We start from the raw sequence: 27,955 nt of genomic DNA on the forward strand, positions 1-27,955 counted from the left end.
CTGATTTAGTCTCCTCTACCTGCCATCAGAAATCTAATTGTGCACCCAAGCCTTTGCAGAACCGTAGCCCGGATCCTGCTTTGCTCATCAAAACCCTCATCGGAGGAAACTGCAGCTTGACGGACCTGGTAAACCGCGGGAGGCAAGCCCAGCTCGTTGCCAGACTTGCTGCATGCACAACCCAGGCATGTGTGCTAGCCTTCCATGCTGCACCTCACCCTAGGCAGGGAACAACCTCCCCAGCCTTGGGAGACTCTCCCACTATATATACATATTTTTTTTAAAAAAGACCAAAAGTCTGTACTCTTATTTAGCGCAATTTATCCCTTACTGAAAAACATCATCTGCTGTTTTCTCACTGTCTGTTAAAACAGGCATGACTGCACGTACCTTATAATGTGACTCTGTCTCCTCTTCCTGAGTAGAACTGGAGGGAGATGGTGTAGCAGACTTACTTCCCGGGGGTGATGGGGATCCATGGGTCACACCGCTCCTCATCCCCATCTGAGAAATGAGCTGTGACTGGCTGAGGGCACTCATGGGGCCGGCTAACATCCCGGGGCGATTGATCAGTGGCACTTGGCGGTTGGACTCATAGGACGTGGCATCCGAGTGGACCATCTCCTGGATCTGAGTTAGGAGAATAACGCTTGGTAATTTTTTTAAAAAAATATTTATTTATTTATCTATTTATTATGTTGTCTAATCAATTTAAGATGAACACTTACTGACTGCTTCAAAATTATTCTGTGTTAGCTGGTAAAGTCTTCTTTGTCCCCCCTTCTAAACAAGCCACGAGCAAGAACTGAGCACTGTGCACCCAGGGCTGCTCCTGCCATCGCCCTGCCCACACGGACTAGAGAGGTGCTAAATTGTCTTTGTACATGGCTCTGTGTGCCCAGGAGCTGCCCCTGCCTGCCTTAGGTGTCTGGCACCTACCAGGGGTCTGAAAGAAAAGTTCAGGAATGAACAATTCTTGGCCAAATCACTGGGAGAAAGGAGGGCGTGCAATGTCCTGGGCATTTCTGGGGCCAAGCGCTGCTGCTGCACCCATGAGGACATCACTCAGCACTGGCACATGTTGTGCCAGGGTATTTGGGGTCCATGGGTGACAGGCCAGCCCTGGTACATCAGTGATGCAGCATTAGAAGCCACAGATCCCAAACATGCTCTTTCTGAGCAATACTTGGTGTTGACATTTACTAACTGCATAATGAAAAAATATCTGCTTGTCTGAGCTTTTCAAGGTACCACAACCAACCCTACTCATCCTCGGTATGGCTGTCGGGTCACTAGTGCTACAGCGTTAAACCTAGAAGCAGTAAGCACAAAATCAGTCAGTGGAAGCCCCAGGTCCCCGCTCCCACCACGATGGTCTGCCCAAACCTGTGACACTATCATCAAGGCAGAGGTTTGCACGCCCCCAAGCCCCAGAAGCCCCGAGACAGACTCCAGCACATGGGGGAAAGCTCTGCAGGTGGCCACCACCTCGTTACAGCTCCTCCTGGAGATGACTCTTCCAATATGAAATATTGCGATCAGTTCCCATCCCACTCGAAATGAATGTAGCAGGGGGGAAAAAAAATCCAGACAAGGGCAAAGTAAACTATGGGGCTGTCTGTTAAGATTTCCCAGTGAGAGAAGGAACCAGAAGCGATGTATGTGTGTGCATGTGTGTAGGTAAGAGATGGGGAAGAAGGCTGCGTGATAGAGGTGTCCCCAGAAATGAAGTTTCCTAATACCTATTTATCTGTTCTCATAACACGAGAGCGAGGGGACATCTGAGGGGACCGAGAGGCCACTAATCACAGGTGGCTGCAGGGACGCACGGACACGGCACAGGCACTGCCTCCTGAGGCTGCTCAGCCCAATGCTTTTGAAAGATTTGAAAGGAAAATGGAACACACACATACATATATATGGCTAATAAGAAATGTCAAATGCTACATTAGACAAAATAAAAAAAAATATCTCGTGGAGCACATATCCCCTCATGGCATGGCATAAACCAAAGTTCAGGTGGTTGGGTCAGGTGGGAGCAGCAACAAGCCCCCGTCCTGGCCAAGGAGGGAAGGTGGGATGAGATGGGGACAAACCCAGCCATGCTGCGGGTGCATCGAAGGCTTTGCGGCTGCCCTGCTGCCTGCTGCGCCAAGACCCCATTTCCAGTTTGTCCCATTTTCCCTGAAAACCCCATCTTCACCGCAGGATCCACCCCTGCCCGGCCACCTCCAGCAGCATGCTCAGCCCCAGCGCAGCCCCGCGGGCAGAGCCAAGCTGCCGCACAGCCTCATCCCGCCGCGGAGCAAGCCAGTGGGAGGGAGAGCAAACCCTGCCTGAAACGTTTTCTAGACTTTTCCCCTTTTATATTAATCTGATTAATGTTAACACGAGTTTAAAGACCCTGGCTTTATTTATTAACAATCTTCATTTCCGATAAGCCCGCTGAGGTGCAGTCTCTCATTACCAGGGGAGCCTTGCCAACCCCATTAGCACATATGGAAAGAAACCCAGGGAAGACCTGCAAGGGCTCGGTAGGATTCGGAGGAAATAAATCCAAACGCAAAACCAGATTTACTGCTGCAGGTCAGGAACCAGCAGCTTTACCCAGCACCTGACAGCACGTTCTGCTCTCTTTCGGATTCTCCATCGGTACAGGAGTGTGTGCCAGGGGAACAGATTTTCCTAGATCTGTCCTTTTTCTTGTTAATTATGAAGTGCAGGGATTTAACGAGCAGGAAGAAAATAATGTCTTGTGTTTCAACAGCACGGGGGGGCTGACTTAGGGGCCGTGCTGAATTGCTCTCCTCAGCGTTGGTGCTTGCAGGGGAACACCAGCTTACAGAGGCAGCAGGGCTGGCTTTCCTCCGTTGCGGAGCTGGGGAATCTCACTGTGCTTGAACTATGGCAAGTTTTATGTGCCCTTAAAGCCTCCTTATTGCAGGGGTCTGGCTGCTCCTTGCCGTGGGAAACCCTGCCCAGGCAGGCATCGAGGACAGGCACGCTGCAGCCAGGAGGGTGTGGGGATGGCCAGCGGGCAGGCTGCAGCAGCCCAGGAGGCATCAGGGAGGCAATTTTTGCATTTGCAATTGAATTTGCAAATGTCACGGGAATAGCCAGGGGTGAGACAGGCAGCAACGGGAGCCCGCGAGGCAGGGAGACTGGCCAGCACCCATCTGCCACACGAGCGGCAGGCTCCTTCCTGAATTACGCTGAAAAAGGTACATTTGTCTTGGATTTTGTCAGTTTTAATCCAGACCTTTCATGCTGGAGAAGATCTGCCAGCTGCTAAGGAAAAGAATAATTTATTGTCCTGATTTTAAATTTAAATGAAGAAAAAGTTTAGAAGATGGGTGTTTTAGAAATGGGGAAGGCTATGAAACGTGTCTTAAAATTTTTTAAAATTTAAAATAGCTCGTTCACATTTGCAGCCATAGCAGTTTCTTGGGTAAATACTGTATTAAGACAATTTTTTTGAAACTTTTATTATGTGGCCAATAGACCACAACGGCTCTGTTTATCCATTAAATATGTAATCACACACTTTTTCTTTACAGTGCATGTTACTTATGCATCAGAGCAGAACAAGTCCAGAGTGCAATTATGGATATGGGACACATGCTGCAAATGCTTACGAAAATTTGTAGGAAAAAACAGAAACTTGAGCCCTGGCTCAGAGCATCCATGCAGAAGCCTCCTGCTGACAACAACCCAACCACAGCCCTCTCTTAAAAAGTTGAGACACTGCATTTTTCCTGGGACATTCCCCCCACCCAGGATATCTCAGCCCAGAGGCCTCCTCCCAGGCAGCTGCCTGTTTCTTTACATCATTAAAAGCTGGTGGTTTCACTGAAGAGCTTTACTGAATATTGCTGGTCCTGACACCCCCACCACCCCCACCACCCCCTTTCCTACATCTCCATCCCTTCTCCCCCCAGCCAGGAGGTTTTGCAGAAGGACATGAACTACCACGCTCCTCACATGCAACCCTGCTGACTGCTGTCCGGGGGGCAGGACCTGGACCTGCCATGTGCCACTCACTACATTTCTCTCCACTTTTCTTTTTTTTTTTTTTTAAATAGGCAGTTTTGGAAGCAACACACCAGGCTGCCACCTCCTCACAGCCCCTGCCCACAGCTCCCGATGCCCTCAGGACCGGAGAGGGTGAGTGGTGGAAAAGCCATTTGTGTTCTCCAGATGTCAAATGTTTGGGGTGAAAACAGAGGCGAGCGGCTTGTGTGCAGCCCCAGGGCGTCTCTGTGGGCTTTCGGGTGATGATGGCCTTCGCTCAGGCTGGGGAAAGGGCTAGTCCTGCTGTCCACCGTGAGACCCAGCAGGCACTGAGCTATTTCAGGGGCCTGAGTCGTGCACTTGAAGCAGATAATCTCCCCCCCAAGAAAGACTGAAGGAAAGAGATACCCAGGAGCAGGATTCAGAGATGCTCCCTTGCAGCAAATGGTTTAATTAGGCAAGTAAATGATGAATGAAATTGCGATGATGGCAAACCAAAGTGAAAGAAGGTAACGAATGCGACGTTGCCCCTGCAAAAGCAAACAACCTCTTCTCCCATGGCACACTGGTCCCGTGGGATGCAACCCCAGCCAGGGGCTCCCTGGGGCTGCACCCCTGCTTTTCCCCTCCACAAAGAATTCAGCATCCTCGCAGAGCCTGACGGAAGCACACGTGTAATTAAATAACCACCCTGCAAATGTGATTAGCTCTGTCACCAGGAGCAGCTATGAGAGCCGGGCCAAATCCTGTCTCCATCCCCGGCATTCAGTGCAACAAGTTCATCGCGAGGTGCTGCAAAAGGCTCGGGATGTGTTTGCAGCCTCTACTGAAAAGATGTTTTGCATCTCAGAGGAAACACGAGTGAAATGTGATGTAGTCATAGCTAAAGTAATTAAGTGCATCTTACTTAGCAGATTCCCAAAGGCTGTGCTAACTCAAAGACAGCTTCTCTTTTTCCACAATATTTCAATTTCTTTAATGAATATGCATATCAGGCCTATAAACGCTCCAGCTAATCCTAAGAAGGAGAGAAAAATAGGCTGACAAACAGCACATGCTCTGCTCTCCTTGTTTCTGGGGAGAAGGGTAATCCAGCACAAGTGACAAAATGCCACCAGGAAGAGCCTGGTTGGGACCTGGGTGCTCTGCTAGCAAAGATAATGTTTGAAACTTGTCAAGCTGAGCTTCAACTTAACTGCCCCTGAAATTCCTATGTAAAAGGCAGCTCTTTCCAGCAATAAGGGCTCCAGCACTAGCCAGCAGACCCAGGGCTCAGGTTCCAGGCTCAGGGAGGGATGGTTGCTGTTGCCCGATGTCCTCTCCTGTAAAATCCTAGTCCCTAACTGAAGCCTTGGGGCAGGTCCCACCCCTGTAATCACCTTCTGCCTCCACTTTGCATGGGATTTTTCTCCTCCTCCTCCCACTTTCCTTGGTCTCAGCCACACCTTGAAGATATTGCCATGTTTTGGTGGCAGAGCACAAATTCTGAGGTTCTGCGTTATTCCCCCATGGCGTGCTTTGCCCTCGCTGCAAACATGGAGCAGTGATGCTCCAAGCTGCTCCAGCCCCGCTGGCCACTGGCTGGGCTGCGATCCCAGGAGGGATCTGTGCCGAAGCACCTTGCAGATGTTACCCAGCAGGAAAGGAAGGAATTTGGTAGGAGCCTGCTGTACGGTGTTGGCTGACCCCAGCTACACCGCAGCCCCCCGAGCTAAAGCAGAGCCCTGTAGAGCGGGATGGGCAAAAGATGATGGCCAAGACCAGTGGAAGCAGGCCGATGGCACAGCCCTGGCCCAAGGGCATCGCCCTGTTTCCTGGGGAGACCAGTATGTGGGGACCGGCAGGCTTCCCAACGGGCTTCCTTGCAGAGAAGGACTTGGGGTACTGGTGGATGAAAAGGTGGACACGACCTGGCAGCATGCACTCTGAGCCCAGAAAGCCAACCATACCTGGGGCTGCATCCAAAGCAGCGTGGCCAGCAGGTCGAGGGAGGGGGTGCTCCCACTCTGCTCCTGTGAGACCCCTCCCTGAAGCACTGCTGTCCAGGACCATGAGGTCCTCAGCACAGGAAAGACATGGAGCTGTTGGAGTGGGTCCAGAGGAGGCCACAAAATTCATCAGAGTTCATCAGAGCCTGCTATGAAGACAGGCTGGAGGAATTGAGGTTGTTCAGCCTGGAGAAGAGAAGGCTCTGGGGACACCTTATTGCAGCCTTTCAATACTTAAGATGGGGACAGACTTTTTGATAGGGTTTGTCAGGACAGGACAAGGGGTAATGGTTTTAAACTAAAAGAGGGTAGATTTAGACTAGATATAAAGAAGAATTTTTTTTACAACGAGGGTGGTGAAACACCGGCACAGGCTGCCCATGGAGGTGGTCAGTGTCCCATCGCTGGAAACTTTCAAGGGCAGATTGGACAGGGCTCTGAGCAACCTTGAAGATGTCACTGCCCATGGCAAGGTGTTGGACTAGATGACCTTTACAGGTCCCTTCCAACCCAAACCATTCTAAGATCCTATGAATATCACTCTTCCCAGGGTGAGATCACACCGGTGGGCTGAGCAGAGCTGCTGGAGCCTTCCCCAGCCGGGGTGTTCCTCCCCAGGTGAAAGGAGCAGCTATCCCAGGGATGGCCACAAGGCTCAGCGGTGGCACAGCTTACCTCTCCTTAGGTTTGTTCCTGAGAACAAGCCATTACAATCACAATCATCCAGGGAGAGAAATTATCTGCTGAACAGCTTTGAAGCAAAGTTTTCCCAGCAGGCTTTTTCTGTATTGAAGTTTAAATGTAAACGCATCACCATAGCTGAAATGCTTAAAGATGATTTACTCAAAAAAGAGAGAGAGAGCAGGAGAGAGAGAAGCTGATAAGAAAATATATCCCCAATTACCACCCCTCCTCCTCCCGATTTGTAACCGCTCCTAATAAACTTTCATGGTCTATGTAAAATGCTTTAGTGCAGTGACAAATTTCTGCTGGAATTTGAGATGTCTTGTTCAGAGTAATAGCTATCTCACACAGGTGCCCAGCTGCTATTGTAAAATCAGTAAGCATTTAATTGAAACAAATGACTATAATAATAGTACATTATCCCTGCAGGCTCATAGCCATAACAGTTTTAATTATTGAGTTAAGAGTCAAACTAATTTATCCTTTAAAGTAACAGCCACATCTTTGGTTCCACCGATCATCCTATTACAAATACGAGGGGAACAGTAGGAAAGGATTTAAAAAGGAAGCCATTCATTTTTGTAGGGGCAGGCGGCATTTATCATATGGCAGAGGCTTTCTATATGCAGTGGGGTTCCCGGCCATGGTTGTAATTCCCCGGGACAAGCCTCCCTCCCCGGCCCTCCATCCCCAGAGGGGCCAGGCACCCCCTGCCAGCTCCCGGGGCTGTGTAACCCCCACCGAGCTGCCAGGGGGGGGCTCTGCTGGCCCAGCAGCTGGAGCACCGGAGCCCAGGGGGACTGGTGGTGATGGCTTTGGGGGCTTGGGCACATGGCAGTTTTTTGGAATTACATTGACATTGCAGTTTTTCTTCATCTGACACAGTGAAAAAAAACTTTTACAGACTCAGGTTTGCAAACATGATCCGAAGGAGCATCTCTGAATTCAGAGCCAGGCAGCAAAGAGAAAGAATCCACATTCATGATTTAAAAAGAGTATTTCTGAGACACAGACATGCCCTAGGGCAGATTTGAAGGCACAGCTTTCCCAAGTTCTCAGTTTTGCGACCCTTCTTGCTTTTTTCCCAGTGGATGTGGCCCAGGGGATCTAATGCATCCCTGCGAGGCATGAGGCATGACACGGATCCACAGCTGGAGGCGACAGGGAAGGGGGGGCTGCAAGGAGGAGGCAGCGGAGGGCAGGTGCTGCCTGCTGCCCCAAACCCTCCCTGCCAGGTGCGGTTCAAAAGCTGCCCACAAGGACCAACTCAATGCTAAATGGCCCAGCGGGTGACCCCCGGAGCAAGCCTGACGTGCAGCCGCACGGCCAGCCTGTGCTGCCAGCTGCTGGGCTCCGCATCCCATTGCTTGCCAGGCTGGAGGGCTCTCACCAGGCTGTCCTTCACCAAAGCGCTTGCAGATTATAACCAAACCCCTCCCACCTGTGGCCAAAGATGCAGAGCGGTCCTCTGCACTCTCCCCAGGTTTCCCACCTCGCTCATTGCTATGGATGCTTCTTGGACTCCTCCATCAGCCAGCACCCACCCCGAAGCACAGCTGTTGCCCACATCTCACATCTCTTTTCCAGAGCCACCATCTCTGAGGAGAAGAGTCCTCACCTTGGAAGACTGTTTTTGCTCCTGGTGGGACAATATTGGTTCTCCAAACACACACTCATTATTGGTGACCAGTTTACCAGTCCATGCTAAAACTTCTGCATCTCTATCTTCCGCCGCTTGCCTGCTCACTGCATCATCTACAAACGTCACTGGCAATTACTTCATGCCTTCTTTGGCAAAAATACGACAAACTCTGGGAAAAGAGAGTGACAACCTATCCACCAAACTTTGTAACATTGATTTTGTATTGTTCAACTTTCTCAATACACTTTGTGCTTCCGAGTCAAATGTCTCGCAGATGTCTAAGTATATTATGTTAACACTGTTACCTTTATCACCCAAACCTGTAATCTCATCAAAAAAGATATCAAGTTAGTTTGACAAGATTTGTTTTCCATCAGCCCATGTTGATTGGCATTAATTATATTACCTTCCCTTAATTCTTTATTAATTGAGGGCTGGATCTGCCACTCCATTATTTTGCTGAGGATTGATGACAGACTGACAGGTCTGTAATTACCTGGGCTGTTCTGTTTCCCTTTTTAAATATTTGCACGTTAGCTCTTTTCTAGTCCTCCAGAGCTTCCCCAATATTCCAAGAATTACTAAATACCAGCATTAGCAGCAGCGAGAGCTCCTCAGTCAGTTATTTCTAGCCATGTGCAGACAAGCTAGCTCAGCCTGATGACTTAAAGAGGATTTGAGCAGACATATATGAGAAAAGAAAGTTTTACGGTCTGCTTTAAATGCTACATAATCTGAAATCCTGACCTTTCTAATTAATATTGGCAGTTTTGAATGCAATGTTTTTGAACATGAAACAGTAAAGCCATACAGCTGACCCCAGACAAGGCTCCCAGGGCTTCTCCCAGCTCAGTTGTGTTCATCTGTCTCCTCGCCCGTGGTTTTTTGTTGCTTTTTTTTTTTAAAAAAAATCTACTTTTGTTAGTACATAAATTGCTCCATGTCTTTTCCAGCCTCGACCACCTCTGCCTGTTTTCCAAAGAGAAGTTCCCGGCAGCTTGCAGCCGCTGGCGCCTGGTGGGCAGGGAAGGCAGGACCGAAGGCTGGTTTTGGAAAGCACCTGCCTGACAGGCCGAGTTCTGCACCGGGACAGGCTGTGATCTTGTGCTATGATATCCTGCTATTACCGGGGAAAGAATCCTCCAAACACAATTAACACTTCATCACAAAGATAAAGCACTGTAACTCCTGGGTGAAAACAGCGGTGTACAACAGGATACAGGCTGCGCTGGGCAAGCGGGAAATATTTCTCATTAATATTTTCATCGCTCCCGGTGCTGAAAGGGCACGGCCAAAAGGAACAGACCAACTAGGTACGGCATGAACTGAAGCTTGTTATTTTCCTGATACAACCCCCCGCCATGGTCATCTGCCAATAGAAGCATTATTGTGGACTCATATACGGGGATGTCCACGAGGGTCCAAATCCAGTAAGTCCCACACCCGGGCAGTGCCAGCCAGCTGCAAGTCCTGCTTCAGGGGGTGCTGCACTCTCTCTTGGGCTACTTGAGTTACTACACAGACTGCACAAGATGGGTGGCAGGACTGCTCCCGGGCACGAGGAGCTCGGATGTCTCCCCTCCTGTGAGACACGGCTCCTCCACGGTGAATTCCCACCCATCCCGCTCCCTTCACTGCAGGGCCACGTGCTGCTGTGGGGACATGCCAGGCAGCCAGTCCAAACCATCCATCCCTCACTGCTTGCCAGAGCCGGGCACTGCGATGCAACAATGCTACACAAAACAGCTTAATTCCCCTCCACTGATTCTTTTACAGGTATTTGTCCTCTTTACCGGGAGCAGTATTAAGTCTTAGAAGGCGATGCACAAAGCCAAGCAACCATTGTGACTATTCCCATGGGGAGCAGGGGAGGACCAGCATGTGACCCTCTCCAAACTCCCTCTCCCAAGGTCAGGGATGAGAAAAGGTCTAGCAAAATGCAAGCAAAGTCCTGGACTGTGCATCTGCCTGCAGCAGATGAAGCCACTGGGAAGCAGCCGGGCTGCGTGTGTGCTCCGTCGGTGTTCCACAGCTCTCAGCTGGAGAACAATCTCTAAATAACGTATTCAATAAACCCCATTTTTTTTAAAGTACATTATTTTATGGATAAAGAACAAGCCTGATAATTCAGTGAACATGTTTGCAAATAATCTATTCCATTAATTTCCAGCATGTTTTCTGAATACATTATTCAGTGGTTTTGTAAAAACCATTTGTTGGATGAAGGCAACTGCTGCTCATCCAGGCATAACACCATCACGTCCCAAAAGCTGGGGCCAGAATTCCCCTGTAATGGACACTAGGAGGTAATTAAATAGCACCAGACCCTGAGCCCTCCGTCAACCCATGGGGGGTAAAAAACTTAATAAAATTGTCACATCCCCTTCATGTGTGGTGGCAAGAGGAGGAAAGCCAGCGAGAACCAGCTATGCAGGTGAAAAGAAGCAAAGGGGGCAGATGAGAAATACCTGTAGATGTAGAGATTGAGGGGTCTGAGATGGTCCTGGGAGCAGGGAAGGGTCTGCACTGGCCTTGAAGCCCACCCAGAACGATTCCCTACTCCAGATTTTCATCTTGGCACTTGAGGCGGATGCAGGAGCAGACAGACTGCCTCAGGGAGTATTTCTGTTGCATTATATGGGTCTATGGGTGAGGGAAAGCAATCCCCATGGCAAGCAAGGGGAAAATCAATTTCTTCAGCATCAGACCTGTTTGTAGATCAGGTTTTCTTTCATCTTTGCTTTCACTTTTTAATCTCAAAGATATTGGTGGGGAGATGGATTCGGAAGCCAGTGTTAAAACCTTTGATGGAAATAAGTATCTCTATAGTGGGACTCGCTGTGGCTTCCCAGGGCTGCGATGAGACCATGTTATGTGGTGCTACAGGTGGTCCCTGGCCACACTTCTGAGGTCCCCTCTGAGCGTGGATCAGCTCCGAAGCCGTGCACTCCAGCTGACCAGCACCTCCCAGCAAAGCTGTCCCACAGGGCAAAGACAGGATTTGAGACACACAAATAGATTCTTGAGAAGCAGAGATCTGGTTTCATGCAAATAACTTTAGGGATAAATAAAAGGGAAAGCAGGAAAATGCTAGAGACAAAAAGTTTTTCACTTCACATCTCCAGCTCTACAAAGACTCCTTGGGGGACTTTGCTTTTCCTGGTGGCTTTGCCAGATCCTTGACATTATGATATGTTTAACGTCTTGAGTTACAGCTCAGCCTCCTTTTTACAATATTTTGAACTGCTGGGATGGACAGAAGTCCTCCTCCACAGGCTCTGCTCCCAGAAGTGCTTTGGCACTCCTGCACGCCCAGCAGGGCAGTAGGGCCAGCCAGAAAACAAGAATTCAGTTTCTCACAAAGTGCAATGGATTTGACTTCCACTTCCATTCCCTACACAACAAGGGACAATGCCAAAACCCAGAAATGAAAAAATGAGAAAAATGGAAAAAGAGGAGAAAAATGAGGGATGGAGAAAGCCCTTCTGCAGCCAGCAGCCAGCACCGCGGTGGAGGCACCGGTGGAGGCTGGAGGGATGCTGGCTCAGCCCTGCCCCACGTGCAGGAAGGATGGGAGCTCCTGCACTGCATCTGGCTCAGCCGAGGCCGTACGGAACCTGCTGTCCCTTGCAAGCTCTGCTGCTTTGCAACCCCTGATAGGGCTCAGGATAGCTGAGGGCCAAGGCAGGATCACCCCCCAATCCTGCTCGGAGCTGAGAGCATCCTGGGGGACCCCCTGGCTACATGGCTCAGCATCGCTTGGTGACAGCCGCGGAGCATGTGGAACCCAGCCTGTCCCCAGCCTGGCAGAGGCGCAAGAGGCTTCACTTTTGGTGGAGAAGATGCTAGACTACGTGATGATTGTATAAATTCTGGTTTTTGCTTCTCAGGGTAGTTGGGGGATAAAGATTAACACTGGCGAGAGCCCCCCCAGCTCCTGCTGAACTGCCCACACCAGCTCACCTGCTGCTGCACACACTCCACCATCCAGCCCCCCTCCCACCCACGGGCTGGACCTGCAGGCACGCTGGCCCTGTCAGCTCCCACAGGATTTATCAGCCCCTCCCCGAGAGCTCTTTTGCAGCTTATTGAGCCTTTCTGCACAGTCCGGTTCACTTTGGTTTATGTCTCTCCTGGCTCTTCTCAGACATTTTAGATATTGCATTCACATAAAGCAATAGACTCAAAAGTAATGACAGACCTCCAAGTTTTATTGCATGGAGCATTAAAGAAGAAGAAGAAGGAAAAGAGAAGCAATTTTAGAACACAACAGGAAAATGAGAAGACTACATAGAAAAATTGTCCCTGTGGGATGAAACTGTGAATTAATTTTAAAAGCTTTCTTTTGATTGCAAAGTTTAACAACCCACTTTGCAACCACCATGAGAAACTCCTGCAGCATTACAGTTCTGGAATTCTGGGTTCCCCAGCGCTGATACCGCATCTGCACACAAACCACATCACTTCTTTCACATATCTGCAATGCGCTGCCCCCTTTTTGCCACACAGACACACACCCCCCACCCCCCACCCCACCCCTGGTATCCTCCTGCGGCCAGATATTGCTGGGATTATTGTGTTAGTTTGTAATAAGTGTTTCATAAGAGTCTCCTGTTACCAGGAACACAAGCATCCAGGGAAGAAGGATGGTTCCGTGGCCGAATATTTGATGGGAAACTGTTGGAGTTTCAAGACCCAGCTCTGCCAGAGCAATCTGAGAAGGGGAACGAATCTCCCACACACCAGTTCCCTGCCAGCAAAATGATGATCATGGCATTTACCTCCTCTGCAGAGGGGAACTTCTGAGAGCTGCAAGGTATGCAATGACCTTGCTGCATCGGTAAACTGTTAACAGAAGGCGCAGTCTATTATCTCCTTGTCTTTAATTATAGCAAATGCTGAACACTTGTAAAATAGGTGCAAAAAGCCCAAATGACTCTGTATGTACAAAACTAATTGCAGGAGGGAACAGAGAAGAGGAACTGGAGCACCAGCTCCTGCCACAGAAGCCAGATGCCTTAACTTCTGTTCTGACTCCCGACAACGACAAATTCTTCCCATTTCTTAACTAGCTAATATAACCGCAGATGCTATTCTGACAGAAATTACAGACATGCAAAAACCTACATAAATGCAGAATGAAAGCCATACAACTTTAGGAAGTGCTTACTTAGGTTCCAGCAGCAACATTAACCTGAGCTGCTGCGCTGCCTGCATTGTGCAATACAGTTTATTAGATTAGCAGCAGTATTAAGGAGGGCTGGTGAAAGAGTATTCAGTCCAGCAGCACCTCTGTCCTCTTGGATTTCCTCATGATGGATAACAGACACCTCAGAGATTCATTTATTTCCTTCTAATATCGGTTCCTGAAGGTGAAATATGCCATATTAAATGAGGCTTGGGTCTGCCCAAGACTGGACTGCCACAATAACAAGTGTTCCCACTGCCAGTCTTTATTTAATCCAGGTAACAGCAGGGATTCAGGCCATCAAAACCACTTCCTTCCCTCCCAAAACATATAACCTCAAGTGGAAAACCAAAAGTAACGCATAACCCCATTAAAGGTTTGATCTCCTCCACTGGGATTACATGCTGGCACTGGGGAGCTTGATCAATTGAGTCTTGAGGTTCAATCAATAAGTGTCAACGACAACATACTGCATTACAGCGATGCTATCCATTTATCAACCTAAATAATCCAGTCACCCAAAAGACAGAGACACTAAACCAGCAATTAAGGTCTTAGGGGAAGCCTGGACGGTGCCTCTGCTGAGCCGCGGCTCCTGGGACAGCCCTGGGTTTTTGGTGCTCCGAAGGGACCAAAGGAGCTTCCACCTCAGTATCAGGCACACTACCCTCAGTGCCGAGCTGTTGATTTGATAGATATGGCAGGACTCAAAAGCAACAGAAAACATTTCAATTAGGCTCCTTAAAAAAGTGATCACTATTTTGTCTTACACATTGTGTCACCAAAACATTTGGGATGGTGTGCCATGCTTGGCGCCGCATTTGCATTTCCATCTGATCAGACATCAAGGACACATGCCAAGCGAATATTTACATTCCAGATCAAATCACATTTCCCAGAGATCTCATTAACCTGCTGACCTGGAATTAAACAAAACCACCTGGAAAGGAAGCGCTTTCCTCCCCGATGCGCACCGAAAGACACCTTCTGAGTTTCCCAGTCAAGCTCTGAGCATGGGCGGCTTCACGTAGGTGTAAGGATTTGCGTTCCCTGGAATACTTCCCAGGTTTTTTTCTGTCCAGTGAGTTTCTGCACAAGCAGTCAGGTTCTTCAAGAGCTATGGCTGCATCTGTACACACAAATGGTCTTAAAAGCCACACGGCACGGCACCAGCGGTAGGTTAGGGGGAGTGGGTGGCGGGGAAATCACAAACAAAATTCACCCCTCTCAAGGGCTGAGCATCTCCACAGGGGGCTCACAGCCGATGAGGACCTCAGCTCTCCCGGGTGCTGAGGGCACCCCCTTTCTATCCCTGGCAGCCGCAGAGGATAAAGCTGTGCTGACAGCGCAGCCCCCTGCCCCTGTGCTTGCCGTGGCACAGGGCTGCTGCCCTCCTCGTCCCACAGAGGGGCAAGTGGTGGGGTCTGGGCAGCCTCCATCGCTGTAAGCAAAAGGGCCCATCTCCCACTACATAAAAGCACTACATAAACATCCCAACCAGAGAAAAACTATTCCTGTTCTGCTAGAAAAAAATGCAGCCATCTCAGCTTGAACTTTGGGGTCTAGGCTGTTATTTACATGCATCTTCATTTTTTAAACAAAAACTTAATGCTGCTTACAGAAGATTACTGCCAAAAACTTTTATCACTTTGGCAGACTGATTTTCCAGGAATAGACAATATTTCCCAAGTAGCCATACGTGTATCAAAGAGGATGCGCTATAGCAGATAGTCTTGGGAGAAGCTACAGCAGGATCCTGGGATCTCGACTTGTAGGAAGGGATTTGATCTCACTTGTCTCAGCTTCCCCAGCTGGAAACACAAAAAAGCAATTACTGCAGACCCAAGATGGGCAGATACAAATGATGTCATGAGGGACAAGGTTCGCAAAGATCAGGCTATTCCACACTTCAACTTCCTCTTCCTGAGATGACGAAGACGAAGAAGAGACAAATATATTATCTGGGAAGAAAGGGTTACTTTTCAATCGAAAATTAATGCACTGAATACTGAATTAACATGTGGGATAATTAAAACCATCTTTCCAATGAATTTATTATAGGATATACAAAGCTAATTATAAATTCTCTGTTGCTTAATCCCTTGCAGTTTGCTAATGCAGCGTTGAAATCTCTTTGGCCACACTTGTTTAAATTATTCATTAGACACAGCAACAGTTGTGAACTGTAATTTAAATTGGCATCTCATGAATATTCAATTAATACAATAAACACTGGAATGTTTTACTGCACACTGCTCGATAGTTTGTGCTCAAGCTTGTGTTGACACATTTTTATTAACTCTTTATAAAGGTGTTACCTATTTATGTCACTGATTACAATGAGAATAAAAAGTCCCACTCATAAATATTTGTGTCGTCGTCTTAAGAGAGACAACGTAATTAGGCAAAGCTTCAAAAGTCATAATTAATATCAGGCGGATATCCTTTCCCTCCTGTTTGCCTCTGAACACACGGACTGGCACGCTTTCAAAGCCTGGCACATCTACCCATGTTGTGGCTTTGGCACTGCAGCTTTCCAAACTGCCCCAGGCAAATTGCGGGGTGCCCCCACGGGGTGCCCCCGCAATGCTCCACCTGGTACCCCCGCAGCCCCCAGGCAGCACGGCGGAGCTGCCAGCCCAGCCGCCCCCGTGCCGTGCTCTGCTCCCACCACGCAGAAGATGGAAACATAGAGAGAGATGTAAATATTCACCCTCTGGTCTGAAGACTGGCCTGCCAGAATTGGGAAATAAAATGCAGCTGGACATAAAATCCCCGTGTGTGGTAGCCTGACGGCACTCTGCAGTGACTTATAGCCTTTTAATGGGGCATTTTTAGCAGCAGTACTAAAAAATAATTATCAAGTGGCTGTATAATTCAGTGTGGTTTTCTATTTTAAGACTGAACTTTTTCGCTTAAAAGCAAGGTCCTGCGCTGACAAGAGACTGTAAAAACAACATTGTAGGACTCTGCATCTGCGGCTTTTCAGCAGCACCACATAATTGGTTTAGTTTAGAAATTAAAAGTATTTTCCCCGCAACTGCCATCCTTGCAAACAGGGTTGGTGATGTGAGACCGAAGGTATCAGAGATTCAGCATCATGCAGAGCTGCCAAGTATTCCCAGCAATGCGGTAAGACTCAGGGAAATCCCCAGTACCCAAATGCACCCTGTGTGCGCTGACTTCCACCTGCACAGATCGGCGTTGCTGGGTGAAAGATATCAGCTTCTGCAATCATCGCTTTGTTTCCAGAGAAATAAGGATTTTTTTTTTTTTTTTTTTTTTTTTTTTGAGCAAACACCCGGCCAGCACATTCTCATGTACACGACAGCCCCCTTGCTCACTCAGGGGATAATATCACTGTCCCTCTGTTGCATGGGGTAATCTTATTAGCAAGTGGATGAACGAAAAGACCAAAGGCCAAGCAGTTTATCCCAGCAGGAGATTTTGCTGATTGCTGGTGTGACCACGAGCTGCCCTGAGGCTCTCATGCCCCGAGGTGAGTGTAACACAGTGGGGAGAGCTGGGCTGAGGTCCCCCATCGGCTTGCAGCTCACTTCTGAGATGTCCCCGGTAAGTGCCTTGACCCCTCGTCTCCTCCTGGGTACCAAGAGGGATGTTCCTCAGTGAGGAGGAGTGGTGAAGTTAATGAATATTCACAAAGTGTTTAAACACTAATTACAAATGGATCAGCTAAGTGAACAACTTCAAAAATGCAGAAGTCTAATGAAACAACTTTATTATAAAGCTATTACTGTTTCCACACATTTCAGTTGGCTTGGGGTCATTCGAAGGATTTTAGACCCAGTTTCAAGGAAAGTAACTTCGGTATCTGCTTCTATAGCAATCTATTTAGATTTTCATAACCCTGGAAGGCATTCACAGTACCTCCAGCAGGCATCTACAAGTATCTTATATACATTTGTACTTTTTTCTACCAGTGGAGATGGTGGACTACTGCCAACCACCCATGGTTTCACTGGCAGCACTCACCTTGTCAAACCTAACACTCAACACTGAAAAGATTCCGGTAAATGATTTTAGGCATTAGGGTAATTTTATATCTGCTTCTTTTTTAATGATATGCTTCCACCACAGGACTCAACATTCAGCGTAGCATTTGCTTGTTGTTACCTGAATTTGATTCCTCACAGGGAAGATTATTCCCTCCTCCATCCCCCTGTGCGCACGGCAGGAACCACTGCCTCCTCTGTGAACTTTGTATTCCTTTTTCCCACTCCCCCCTCCCTAGCACAAAAAGCTGGTTTGTCATCTCTTAATTATGGCTTTGTCATTGTCAGCTCCTCCGTTCACCTCAACCTTTATTTCCACTGACATACAGCATATGACTGGGACGTGCTGCTGCTGCGATGCCTCTTGTTCCAGCTGAGCCACCTGTGAGTCAGCCGAGGGCTGTGCACCTGTTGTACTTCTCCATAAATTAGTAAGTGATACCTTGGCTTGAATTGCAAGGGTCTTTCAAGAATAATCAGTGCATTTTTGTTGGTGTTTCTTCAAGCTGTTTCTCATGTACCACAGCTGGCATTTCGTTTCAACCTTGCGGTAGAACAGAGACAATCATGACACTTTGTACTGCTAATGCCTTTCTTTTTTCTGATGCATGAATAATTTTCTCTGCCACTGTAGCAGCTCTCCCAGAATACTAAAAGCCACACAGTCTCCTGTAACCATATCAATTCCGCTCTGACGTGAGTCGGAGAGCTGCAGCGCTCCTGGTGATGTCAATGCATGATTCAGACACGCTTTCCTTTATGCTCCCAGATCCAGGGCCCATTCTGCCTCTCTGGGAAGGGGGGGAGTTGGCTGAGTTCCTACCAACTGTGCCATGGCTCACCCAGCCCCCCAGTCTGCAGTCACACAAACTGGAAACTGCCACTTTACACTGTTCAGCCTGAACCCCGTCCTGCGACACCAGCAGGAATGCTGCCCTTTCCTTTCTTACATACCAGGTGCAGAGGCTGCCAACCACAGCTACCCCCTGCTCCCCCAGCCCCTTCCCTCCTGCATCTCCGCCTCTGCTCATCCCGCGCCGTCAGTGCCTGCCCACCTGGGACCAAGACTGGTTACCCACAACAGCATCTCACTCCTAACTTTAGCTGCTCCTTGTCATCTTCATGTCTATTCATGTCTCTTCAGTGTGTTACAAAGACAGAATGTGAATTTTTTCATTAACCTTCACTTTCAACATGCAACTGCTCCTTTCTGCTGAATAGCTGGAAAAATTAACATCTGTGCAAACACAGGCACCGGAATGTGAACTGATGCGTCCGAGCTGGGTGTCCAGCCCTCCTTGAATCCCTGCAGAGACATGCGCCTCATCCCAGGGCAGGTATCTGAGGCAGGTCCAATGAATCACACTCCAGAAGAGCTTCTTCACTCTCAAAGAAACCCGTGTCACCAATTGAGGCCTGATAAGTGACTCCCACTCTGGGTATCACTCCACAAAGCTGGTTTGTTAATGTAGGCATTTTCAACCTTTGCAATGCTTTTAACAAAATGGCCAGGCTCAAAGCCTATTATTTTTTATACTCCTGACTCAACCCTGCCAGTGCCCTGGACTTGGCACTCTCATTCTTGGCTTTGGCTGCAAAACTTTTTTTTCTAAGGACTCTGTAAGCTGCTGTCTCTTAAAGACTTTTCAAAACCGTCAGACCCTCCAGCAAGAAGGGCACTGTCTGTACCCAGTGCCTCTGGCCCAATCTCCCTCGGGGCAGGGGACTTCTCCTTCTTTTCCTGTCTCCACGTTCTTAGTCTTTCGCGTTTTGAAGAAGTCACCTTTGTACTATGATCAGGTGCCTTCAGTCTGGCCCATGTTAGGCTGTTCAGATGTTGCAGTGATACATACAGGGAAGAAATGACCTAGGAAAAGGTTCCTTGGAGGAAACAGTAAACCCAGCATTCCTTGAGCTAATGATGTTTTCCATAACTTTGGCTCTCAGCTCTTGACAAGACTGACACGTCTTTGTGTAAGGGAGAATCAAGCTCCTGAGGTCTGGTTGTAATATGTATTGATTTTAATGATCCATGGTTTTTAAATTACTGTAGATTATGTACTACAAAGGAGCCATCTTGCTACAGCCATAATTGTAGTCATTCATCTAATTTTTCCCCAGCGAACCCTCAATGTCAGCTATAACTGAAGTCCAGTTATTATTCATGATGTACACGGCATCAAGAGTGTGCCAAGTGATTGATTGGGTGTTAAAATTGTTACTGGCCGCTTCCTCACACCTATTTATTGTAATCATATGGCCAACTTCCCACACACACCACAAACACTGCAAAAATGTAAATACAATGGAACATGGTTTAAAATTATTGCAAGAACCCCACTCCCAGCTCCTGCCAGCTCCTCCTGGCTGGAGAGCCAGCTCCACTTCCACGCACGCGACCTCCAAGGACAGCTGAATAACAGAGTTCAGCATCACCCAGGGGACACGACAGCAAAAAGTCTGCTTGTAATAACCAAAACCTTTGACCATTCATGGGCAACAGTAAAAATCAACATGAAATTCACGGCCACTAGCACTTCCAGAGAAGTGCGGTACTTCTCGGTGAATGGCTCAAATAAATCAGCATGGCTGAATTGCTGCTGACTGCACTAAATTCATTGTACTGTATATGACTTTTCTACTTCAGTGAGAAAGCAAAGCAAAAGGGAATGAAGCAAACTGTCACTCAGGAGAATTCCAGCTCCAATCAACCATTATGGATCAGGAAATCAAAATTTTCAGCAGGCCCTCAATTGAGTCCTGGATTTTTGAGGCGTAAGACCCAAAGCATAAAATAAAAAGGCAGGACTGCCACAGACAAAAGTTTTCCTGTGCAGACCTGAAGTTATTGCACACCAGTCATGTGTACAGACATGCACATACACACTCATGCAAGGAGCTTGCAAATGCAGCTCTGTGTGATCCTAGCAGATTCAGGGGTTTTCCCCACAAATTCTTTGAAAATGTACATCAGGGAAGCTCTGTCAGGTCACATTTCATCAATGCTCTGTGGCTGTGAGAAGCCAGAGAAAAACTACTTTTAGAAGTCCTGCTTGCTGGGCGCTGTGCTATTGCACAGGAGAGTCCCTTCCACAACCAGCTTACTGTTAACAAATCTTTACAGCAAAATGAATATCCGCTGGGCTAGCAGAGGAAACGTTTACAGACCCACGCTGCTTAGCCACACATGCTCACATCCCATAAATCAGCAGCGGTATTGCTCTTCCACTTGGCATTAGTACAATACCTTCATCAGGGCATACTACTTGGTGCTGAACCTCGGCTTCCATCCCTTCAGGAATTGTATTTCTGCCTTGTAAAACAGCATGGCAGAGCCACGGATGCTGAATTATAAAAGAAGAATGTTCAAAATCAGCCGTACCCTGGGCGAGACAGGGATCTCTAATCTGCCTTGCAAATGCCCTGACACATTTTGTATGGGTCCCTAGCACTACCAGGACTCCCCTAGTTCAGTATTTGCTTTTATGGAAGGATTAAAAACCCTTTTTCTTTCTGTCTTGGCATTGACTGTTTGGATTTAAATCTTTGGGCAACTCTTGCTTAGACGCTCCATAGATGCTGTAGGGCGCATCTACCAGCCACCACAGCAGGGCTGAAGTTCTGCCAGCAATGGGCAGCCGCTGAAGAAGCAATGACCCCCCCAGGAGGACAAAGCAGAGCAAAAAGTGCTGGGTGCTCTCAGTGAGGATGGAGGCAATAAAAGGACCCATAAGTGCAGATCCTTCTGGCCTTCCATCTGCAGCATGGATGCATTAAAATAAAACTGCTTCTTCAGTTAGAGCTGCCTGGTGGTAAGACCCCCCAGCGAGAGCCCTGCAGTCACTTCCAGGGCCACGAAGACAATTTTGTCTCCAGCAAATACCTGCTCAGTGACCAGATCATCTCTGAGCTCCACGGTGGGCTTTACTTCTGGGCATTTCCCACAGACCTTCAGACCTACGTTCCTCAGAGAGGCCTGATTGTAGCCTCAGATTTGTTATTAGAAAATTGTGTTCTTATGGGACAGTTGCAAGGGGAGCTAGGCTGTGGTACCCACAAATCCTATCATGAAATCTAAGCTTAAAAAGGAATTTTTTAATTAGATTTCCCAAAAGAGAGAACTTAGCCAATACTTCCAACCAAACCGAAGCCAGCTGGCTGTGGAGGCTGAGCAGTGGCCTGCCTCATCATGCTGTGCGAGAAGGCAGGTACTTTCCACCTCATCACGCCTGCCAAGACATGGAAATCGAAGCAAAAATTCAACTTCAGTTGCTGATATCAGCTTTGGGTTTTGTGGGGGACAGCTGGGAAAAGCATGTGTCCTAGCTATCCCATTTTCACGTCTTTTCCTCTCTTGCCAGAACTGGATGTTCTCAGTTCGGCTCAACATGAACATGAAAGTGAACAGGACTCGTCTTGAAAGGGAAGTGATTTTCCTGCAGGTAAGCATGCCGCCTCCTCCTTCAGATTAAAGCTAACCAGATGGCCAACTGTCTGTAGATTGTTGCTAAAAAACACAGGCTGAAATAATCAGAGAGTCTCTAGGACAGACAGAGAAAACTGATATAGAACTGGAAATGGACCATGAAAAAGCACAACCAGCGAGAAAGTTGGAGCTGTGTGCAGGGTTGTCTCCAGCAGTGGGCAGAAACCTTCTGCGATAAAGCAGGTGGATTGGCAACAGCAGATGGGTGTTTGGCACTAAGAATATGAAACCATCACTGCATTAGCAACTGGAGCTCTGCTCTTTCAGAGACCATTTCTGCACATGCAAACCAGGTGAACACAAAAAATGCACTTTCAAAGACATGGCTTGCAAAGGCTGCTCTATCCCAGCGGGCTGGCATCGGTACGATCTGGAAAAGAGCAATGGGACGTTCTCTTTGCCTTAGAGAAAATTATGTTGATGACATAAATCACAAATGTTTCAAGTAATAAGGAGTTATTAATGCCATGAGGTTGAATTTGGGAACGTGCCCAGATCTCCATCCTTACCCTGACAAGGTAAGGAGGATCCAGGCTTTGGATGCAGAGGGAAACTACCCAGGTCCGGCTCGCGATGCCATGTAGCAAGGGCAGCAGGGTCAGGATTGCTTCAGCCACTGTTTTTTAGCAAAGGTCTATGGTGACATCAGTGGGTGTAAACACCAGGAGCCCAAAGCAGACACGGCCCAATTCTGCCTTCCCCTGAATGAGACACGACACAGATGAGATGGGACCTGGTGCTCCCCAGCTTCAGATTAACGCCAGTTAGAAATCAGCTTTGGATTTATTACATGCAAGAACTGCCTCCTCCTCTCCACCATCATCCATTTTAACATCTACTGCAGCAACTCCCCATGTTTTTGGTGCATCCATAAACATTTTAAAAATATCTTTTTGGTGTTTTTACTTTCACCCTCACTCTCAGTGAGTCACAGAGTTTATCTTGGCCTGTGTGGAAAAAAGTATTCCCTTTTATCGCCCTGAACTTCCAAATCTCAGTTCCCATGAAGTGTTCCTGTTAAGGAACACTCCTGATCTAGCTGTTCTCTCATTTGTTCTATGCACTGTTATAATTTCAATTATTTTATTCACCTCCTTCTTAAACGTAGTATCTGCCACTGTAAAGAGCTTTTCAGGCCCATGATAATTTCTGTTTCTGTTCTTTGAGCCTCTTTTTTTTCCCTTCTCCTTGCCTGAGACAGGCTGACCAGTACAGTACACAGGACACAAATCTCCAAACCTCTGCCACGAATTTCTCCTGCCCTTGTCCCTGCACAGGGTTTTTTGGGGAGCAAGCCATGTGCTTTCTGGCAGTTAATTCAGAGCACTGCAAGCTTTATGAATTGTGAATATTTTTCTCCTCCACGTGCATTAATTCAACATGTATCCACGCTGAACAAACTGCCATATTGATCCTGCAGTCCATTTCCCTCTTATGTTTAAATCTTCCTGAATTCTCTTTTTCCTGTCCCAAATACATCCAATTTCTTTGTGTCACCCTCAAATTTTACTCCTCACTGCCTACATCCAGCATTGTTAATAACAAAGCATAAACAACACAGCATCCAGGGCAACCAAAAAAACCCTTGAGAGATCCCCACAAATCATCACGGGCATGGGTCTTGCCTGCTTGCCCCAGGTGCTGCGCTGCTGGTGCCTGGAGGGGAAGGGAGCAGATCCTGCTCCCCCCAACAGCACCACGGTGTCTCACAGCTGCCTCCTGCAGTTACAGGACATCTTGATCTGTAATGAGAAATGCCCACTGCAAGAGAGGTAAGTGAGAAGTATAACGCTGGCAATTTCTACGGATGTTGAAGAATTGCAGCAATACACTTCTCCCTGCCTTGCGTGGCAGTTCAGAGAGACCAAACAATTTCTATGGTGTAAACGGAAGGTTCCTAATGGGATTCTGCAGAGCTGGGAGACAAATATAACAGCCATGCGGAGCATTAAGGAATGCTTTCCAGCCAGCAGAGGCGAAGTGAAACACTTGGACATATAGCATTACCAACTGGCTCGCTGCCATGCATCAGATACAGAAACATTTTTCTCTTTCTGTGACAAGCTGCATCTGTAGCAATCATTATAATTTCTCCTGACATTGCATCCCACACCTCTTCACAGAGGCAGGACTCAAGCAGCATTCTTCATTTAAATGGTAACTTTGGTTTTCCTGGGCTCTGGGGATGTAACGCGTGGCAGCCTGTGCCACCAGGGCAGAAGGGAGGGCTGCTGGGAGCTGCGTGTTGCAGGGTGTGCTTCACAGGGTCAACACTTCTGCTCTTCTGCGGGGGTCTGAATTTGGCAGCTGGACCTACCAGACCCACACCTACCCCACCAGAGAAATGCAGGAAGAGATCTGGGGTATTCGGTGAAGAAAGGGCAATCTGACTCCAGATCCATGTTTATATTCTCTCCTGCTCTCCGCTGTCATTCACACTAACAGCAAACCCCACTGAGTCCACGGGCAGGAGAAATCTCCCCTAAAAAGACCAGGATTACCATTTATATTTACCAGCCCAGGAAATCTTACCTACCAATTAGAAGCGGTTTCTCCCTTCGCTCTGAGTGATCAGCCGAATGGCTGACGTAGCTCTTTGATCTCCTCATTGCATAACAAAGCCTCTTACAGCCTATTATTTTTATTGTAAGCGCTTTCTGTTATTTGCCTCCAAAAATGGCTCCCATTTAAATAATAAAAAAAGACTTACTCAACGTGCACACACCTACAGCAGCGAATAGTCATCATAACTTCTACAGCTGAAACAAAAGCCATGGAAATTTCCATCCTTTTGTGCTCTCCCGCCCCGGGCGTGTGCTGGCTGCAACTGAGCTGCTGGGGGTCCGACTGCCTCTGCCTCCAAAACCAGCCACCACCGGGCCATTTGGGCAGGAAACTTCTGGAAAGGCAACCGAAAGCAAGCCATGGAACGCAGCGTGTGTGTTGATTGGAAACAAGCCTCAAAGTTGCACAGACTTTCCTTGTCGGCAAGGAAAATGTGGGGCGATGAGTAATTGCTGGAGCAGGTTAATGCAACCTGGTAACATGCAAAGAGGAGGCAAATGACAGCGAAGAGATAAATATGATTGATCTAAGGGATAAGGGCAATTAAAGATGGGCTGCAACATTGATCAAAACGTGCAAGATGGATGGCAAAGACTTGCCAGATATGCTACTTTAGTGGGATAATTGACAGCACACAGTTTTTCCTGCATCAGAGGCGCTGCTGGTTAAAACTGGCAAAAAATTATTCTATTTACAGCTGCTTGAAGCACTTCAAAGAAGACTTTCTGTTGTATTACAACGTGGGGTGTAAACACATGGGAGCATGAAGACTTGACGGTGTGGCAGAGGTTATGACACAAATTAGAAACCTTCATTTGTCTTCCAGAGGCTCTTCCACATGGCACAGACCCACAGCCACATCTCCTCGTTATTCCCAAGGAAACAAGCACACACTGCAAAGAGGGGAGGGTAGCACAAGAGAGAAAAGGCAGCAAACGAGGTGAATATAGGGTGCAAGCGCCCAGTGGGATGGAAGGAGCTCCATCTATTTGGCAAAACCGCCTTCCCCACATCAGACCATTACTGCCAGTCCAGGCAGGTGTCAATGAAAGCTCAGCTTTGTTTCACAGCCCTGTGCCGGCAGAAGTGACAGGCAGTGAGCAGGATGAAAGAGAAGATGCAGACACGCGCCTTGGGGATTATTGCTGCCTGGAAATGATTGTATTTTCCTGTGTGTGACCCAAACAGAAGTAAGACCTCAGATAACCTGCACCACTGACTCATGTGCACAAAATAAGGCACAAAGACAGCATTTTGGGGAGGGTGGAAGCTCATCTGGGTGATGAGCTGCAAGAGAGCTGAGCGCATTCAGTAGGAGGTGATGGAAGCAGCAAGATACTGCAGCTCTCGCATGAACTTTTTTGCAGTCCTGATACCAGAGCCCAGGCTGCTGGTCAAGCACAGGTCTTGGTTAGCAGAGACCCTGGCAACACAGTAGCATTACCTTTTCTTACTGTTCCCAAAGGGGCTGGGGTCTCTGACGTCCAAACCAGACCTAAAACCATCATGCCAAAGACAACCAACCTTTAAGCAAAGACAGTCTGTGATGTAGTTTATCTCATGCTGCAATTAAAGGCAAGATGTTTTCCAATGCCCCAAACAAATTTGCATGGGCAAGGGTAATTTCAACATTTTCTGGCTGTTATCTGACTGTTCCATCTTTTTATCCTTTCAATTGCAACCTTTTGGCATAATGTCCTACATTTTTACAGACTGTGACAAGAGGTAAGAAGGTGGCAGAGATGGTCCCACAAGAACGCCAGAGGCCAAGCAGCTGGAGAAAGCCCATATAGATGCACCCCCCCTGCTCCTGGGGCCAAGGTGACAAATCCCCGACAAGGAGATGGGGGGCATGCTGGGGCACTCTTTCCCCAGAGCCACATACCAGACTCCAAACAAATTCTTCTCCAAATCTCTAGTTCACTTTTTCAAAGCACATTCTCATTTGCAGGGTTTTTTTTTGATGTGGGCAAAATGCACTTTTAGCCTCAGCCAGAAGAACTGTTCAGGTGGGTTTGCTAAGGAGAAAAAATGTCATCCTGCAGAAGTACACAACCTAAACCGAAAGGGTTAAACCTAAGCTGAGTAACAGGCATCCATCCCATGGCTGCATCCGACAGACACACGCATGTTAAGATCAGAATCAGTTCTTTAAAAAGATCCACCCCGTACTTCCAACATATTTACTCCAGTTGTTTGATATTGTTCTGAAAACGTCCTTCATTTCATATTCATCTTATCCGCTACTATAATTCACAGATTTTATTTTCCACTATATTTTTAATTTATATCATGTTTTATTTATACTACTGTCTTTTATGAAACCCCAAATTTCAAAACTGACATAAGCATTACACACATAAAGTAGACTTCTTATTATCAACATGGCATAGGAGACAAAAAATGACAGGAATAAATCTTAGGTTTTATGCTGGTGAGACATTCTGCAAAGTAAGTGACATTTCTCAGCAATACAAATTGTACATTAAAAGATAATTTTCAGAACATGATACCAGCTATGGAGTGCAGCCCCATTACGCAAAGTAATACTGGAGCCGTGCTTTAGCAAATGCTGTTTTTATGTTGTACTAGTTTGGCATTGAGATTGCATCAGGTCTTGTGAGTAGACTTTGGAGTGATTAAGTTTACTGTGCACAAAACCCATTTATTTGGCAAACCGTCAACACGGTGTAATTGATATTTTAATTACACTACTAATACATACATGCTGTTCACAACGAGCCTCCTCATTGGCATTACATAAACCATGTATTTATAGTGTTGATTACTGTTCCAAAGAAGTTTGCTTAAATGCAGACTTAAATGCAATTGGTAGTATTTTAAATTGCTACAAAAGCAAACCAAATTGTTTCGCAAATGCTTAATGGCAGCAACGCGCAGCACAGTGCAAACAAGAGGGACCGTCTCACTTGACTTATGTTCTGGGGATAACGCGTGCACCCTCCCCACCATTATGGCACGGTTATTTTATTGCTGATAAGGCGACTCTAACTAGTGCGACTACCCTGGAGGCACCAGCTTATCAGAAAGATAGTGACCAGCTCAAGGAGAGGAAAGATTAGGAGGACGGATTTCTATGGAATAGTTAAAAGGTGCAACACAACCGGACGACCATGTGGCACAGAGATGCTGCTTAACGGAACCCCCACCACCTTGGGATGGGACCTGCTGTCTTTCTGGCCAAGCGATGAGTAGGGGGAGATAAGGAGCCAGTTTGCAGCACAAAACCAAAAGAGACACAGACAAGAGAGACACTTCTACAGCCAGGCATGGGATGGTGCCGTAGCTATGAGCACGTTTTAGCACTTTCCTACATCCTCCTGTTATGGGGCAGAAAGAAAAGGGTGGACGCGAGCA

The 27,955-nt window shown here is 47.5% G+C and overlaps 1 protein-coding gene across 7 annotated transcripts in view; it reads right to left on the reverse strand.

The window, feature by feature from the left end:
• TOX2 (TOX high mobility group box family member 2) overlaps positions 1 to 27,955 on the reverse strand; it is a 150,684-nt gene that overhangs the window by 26,044 nt on the left and 96,685 nt on the right. For all 7 annotated transcript variants that reach the window (XM_055722255.1, XM_027812027.2, XM_055722260.1 and 4 more), the window contains exon 4: positions 391 to 630. In XM_055722255.1, coding sequence (XP_055578230.1) covers positions 391 to 630 — 240 coding nt within the window. The remainder of the gene's footprint in view (positions 1 to 390; positions 631 to 27,955) is intronic.

Source organism: Falco cherrug, chromosome 10 (assembly GCF_023634085.1).
Source record: "Falco cherrug isolate bFalChe1 chromosome 10, bFalChe1.pri, whole genome shotgun sequence".
In the NCBI taxonomy this organism is placed as follows: Eukaryota; Metazoa; Chordata; class Aves; order Falconiformes; family Falconidae; genus Falco; species Falco cherrug.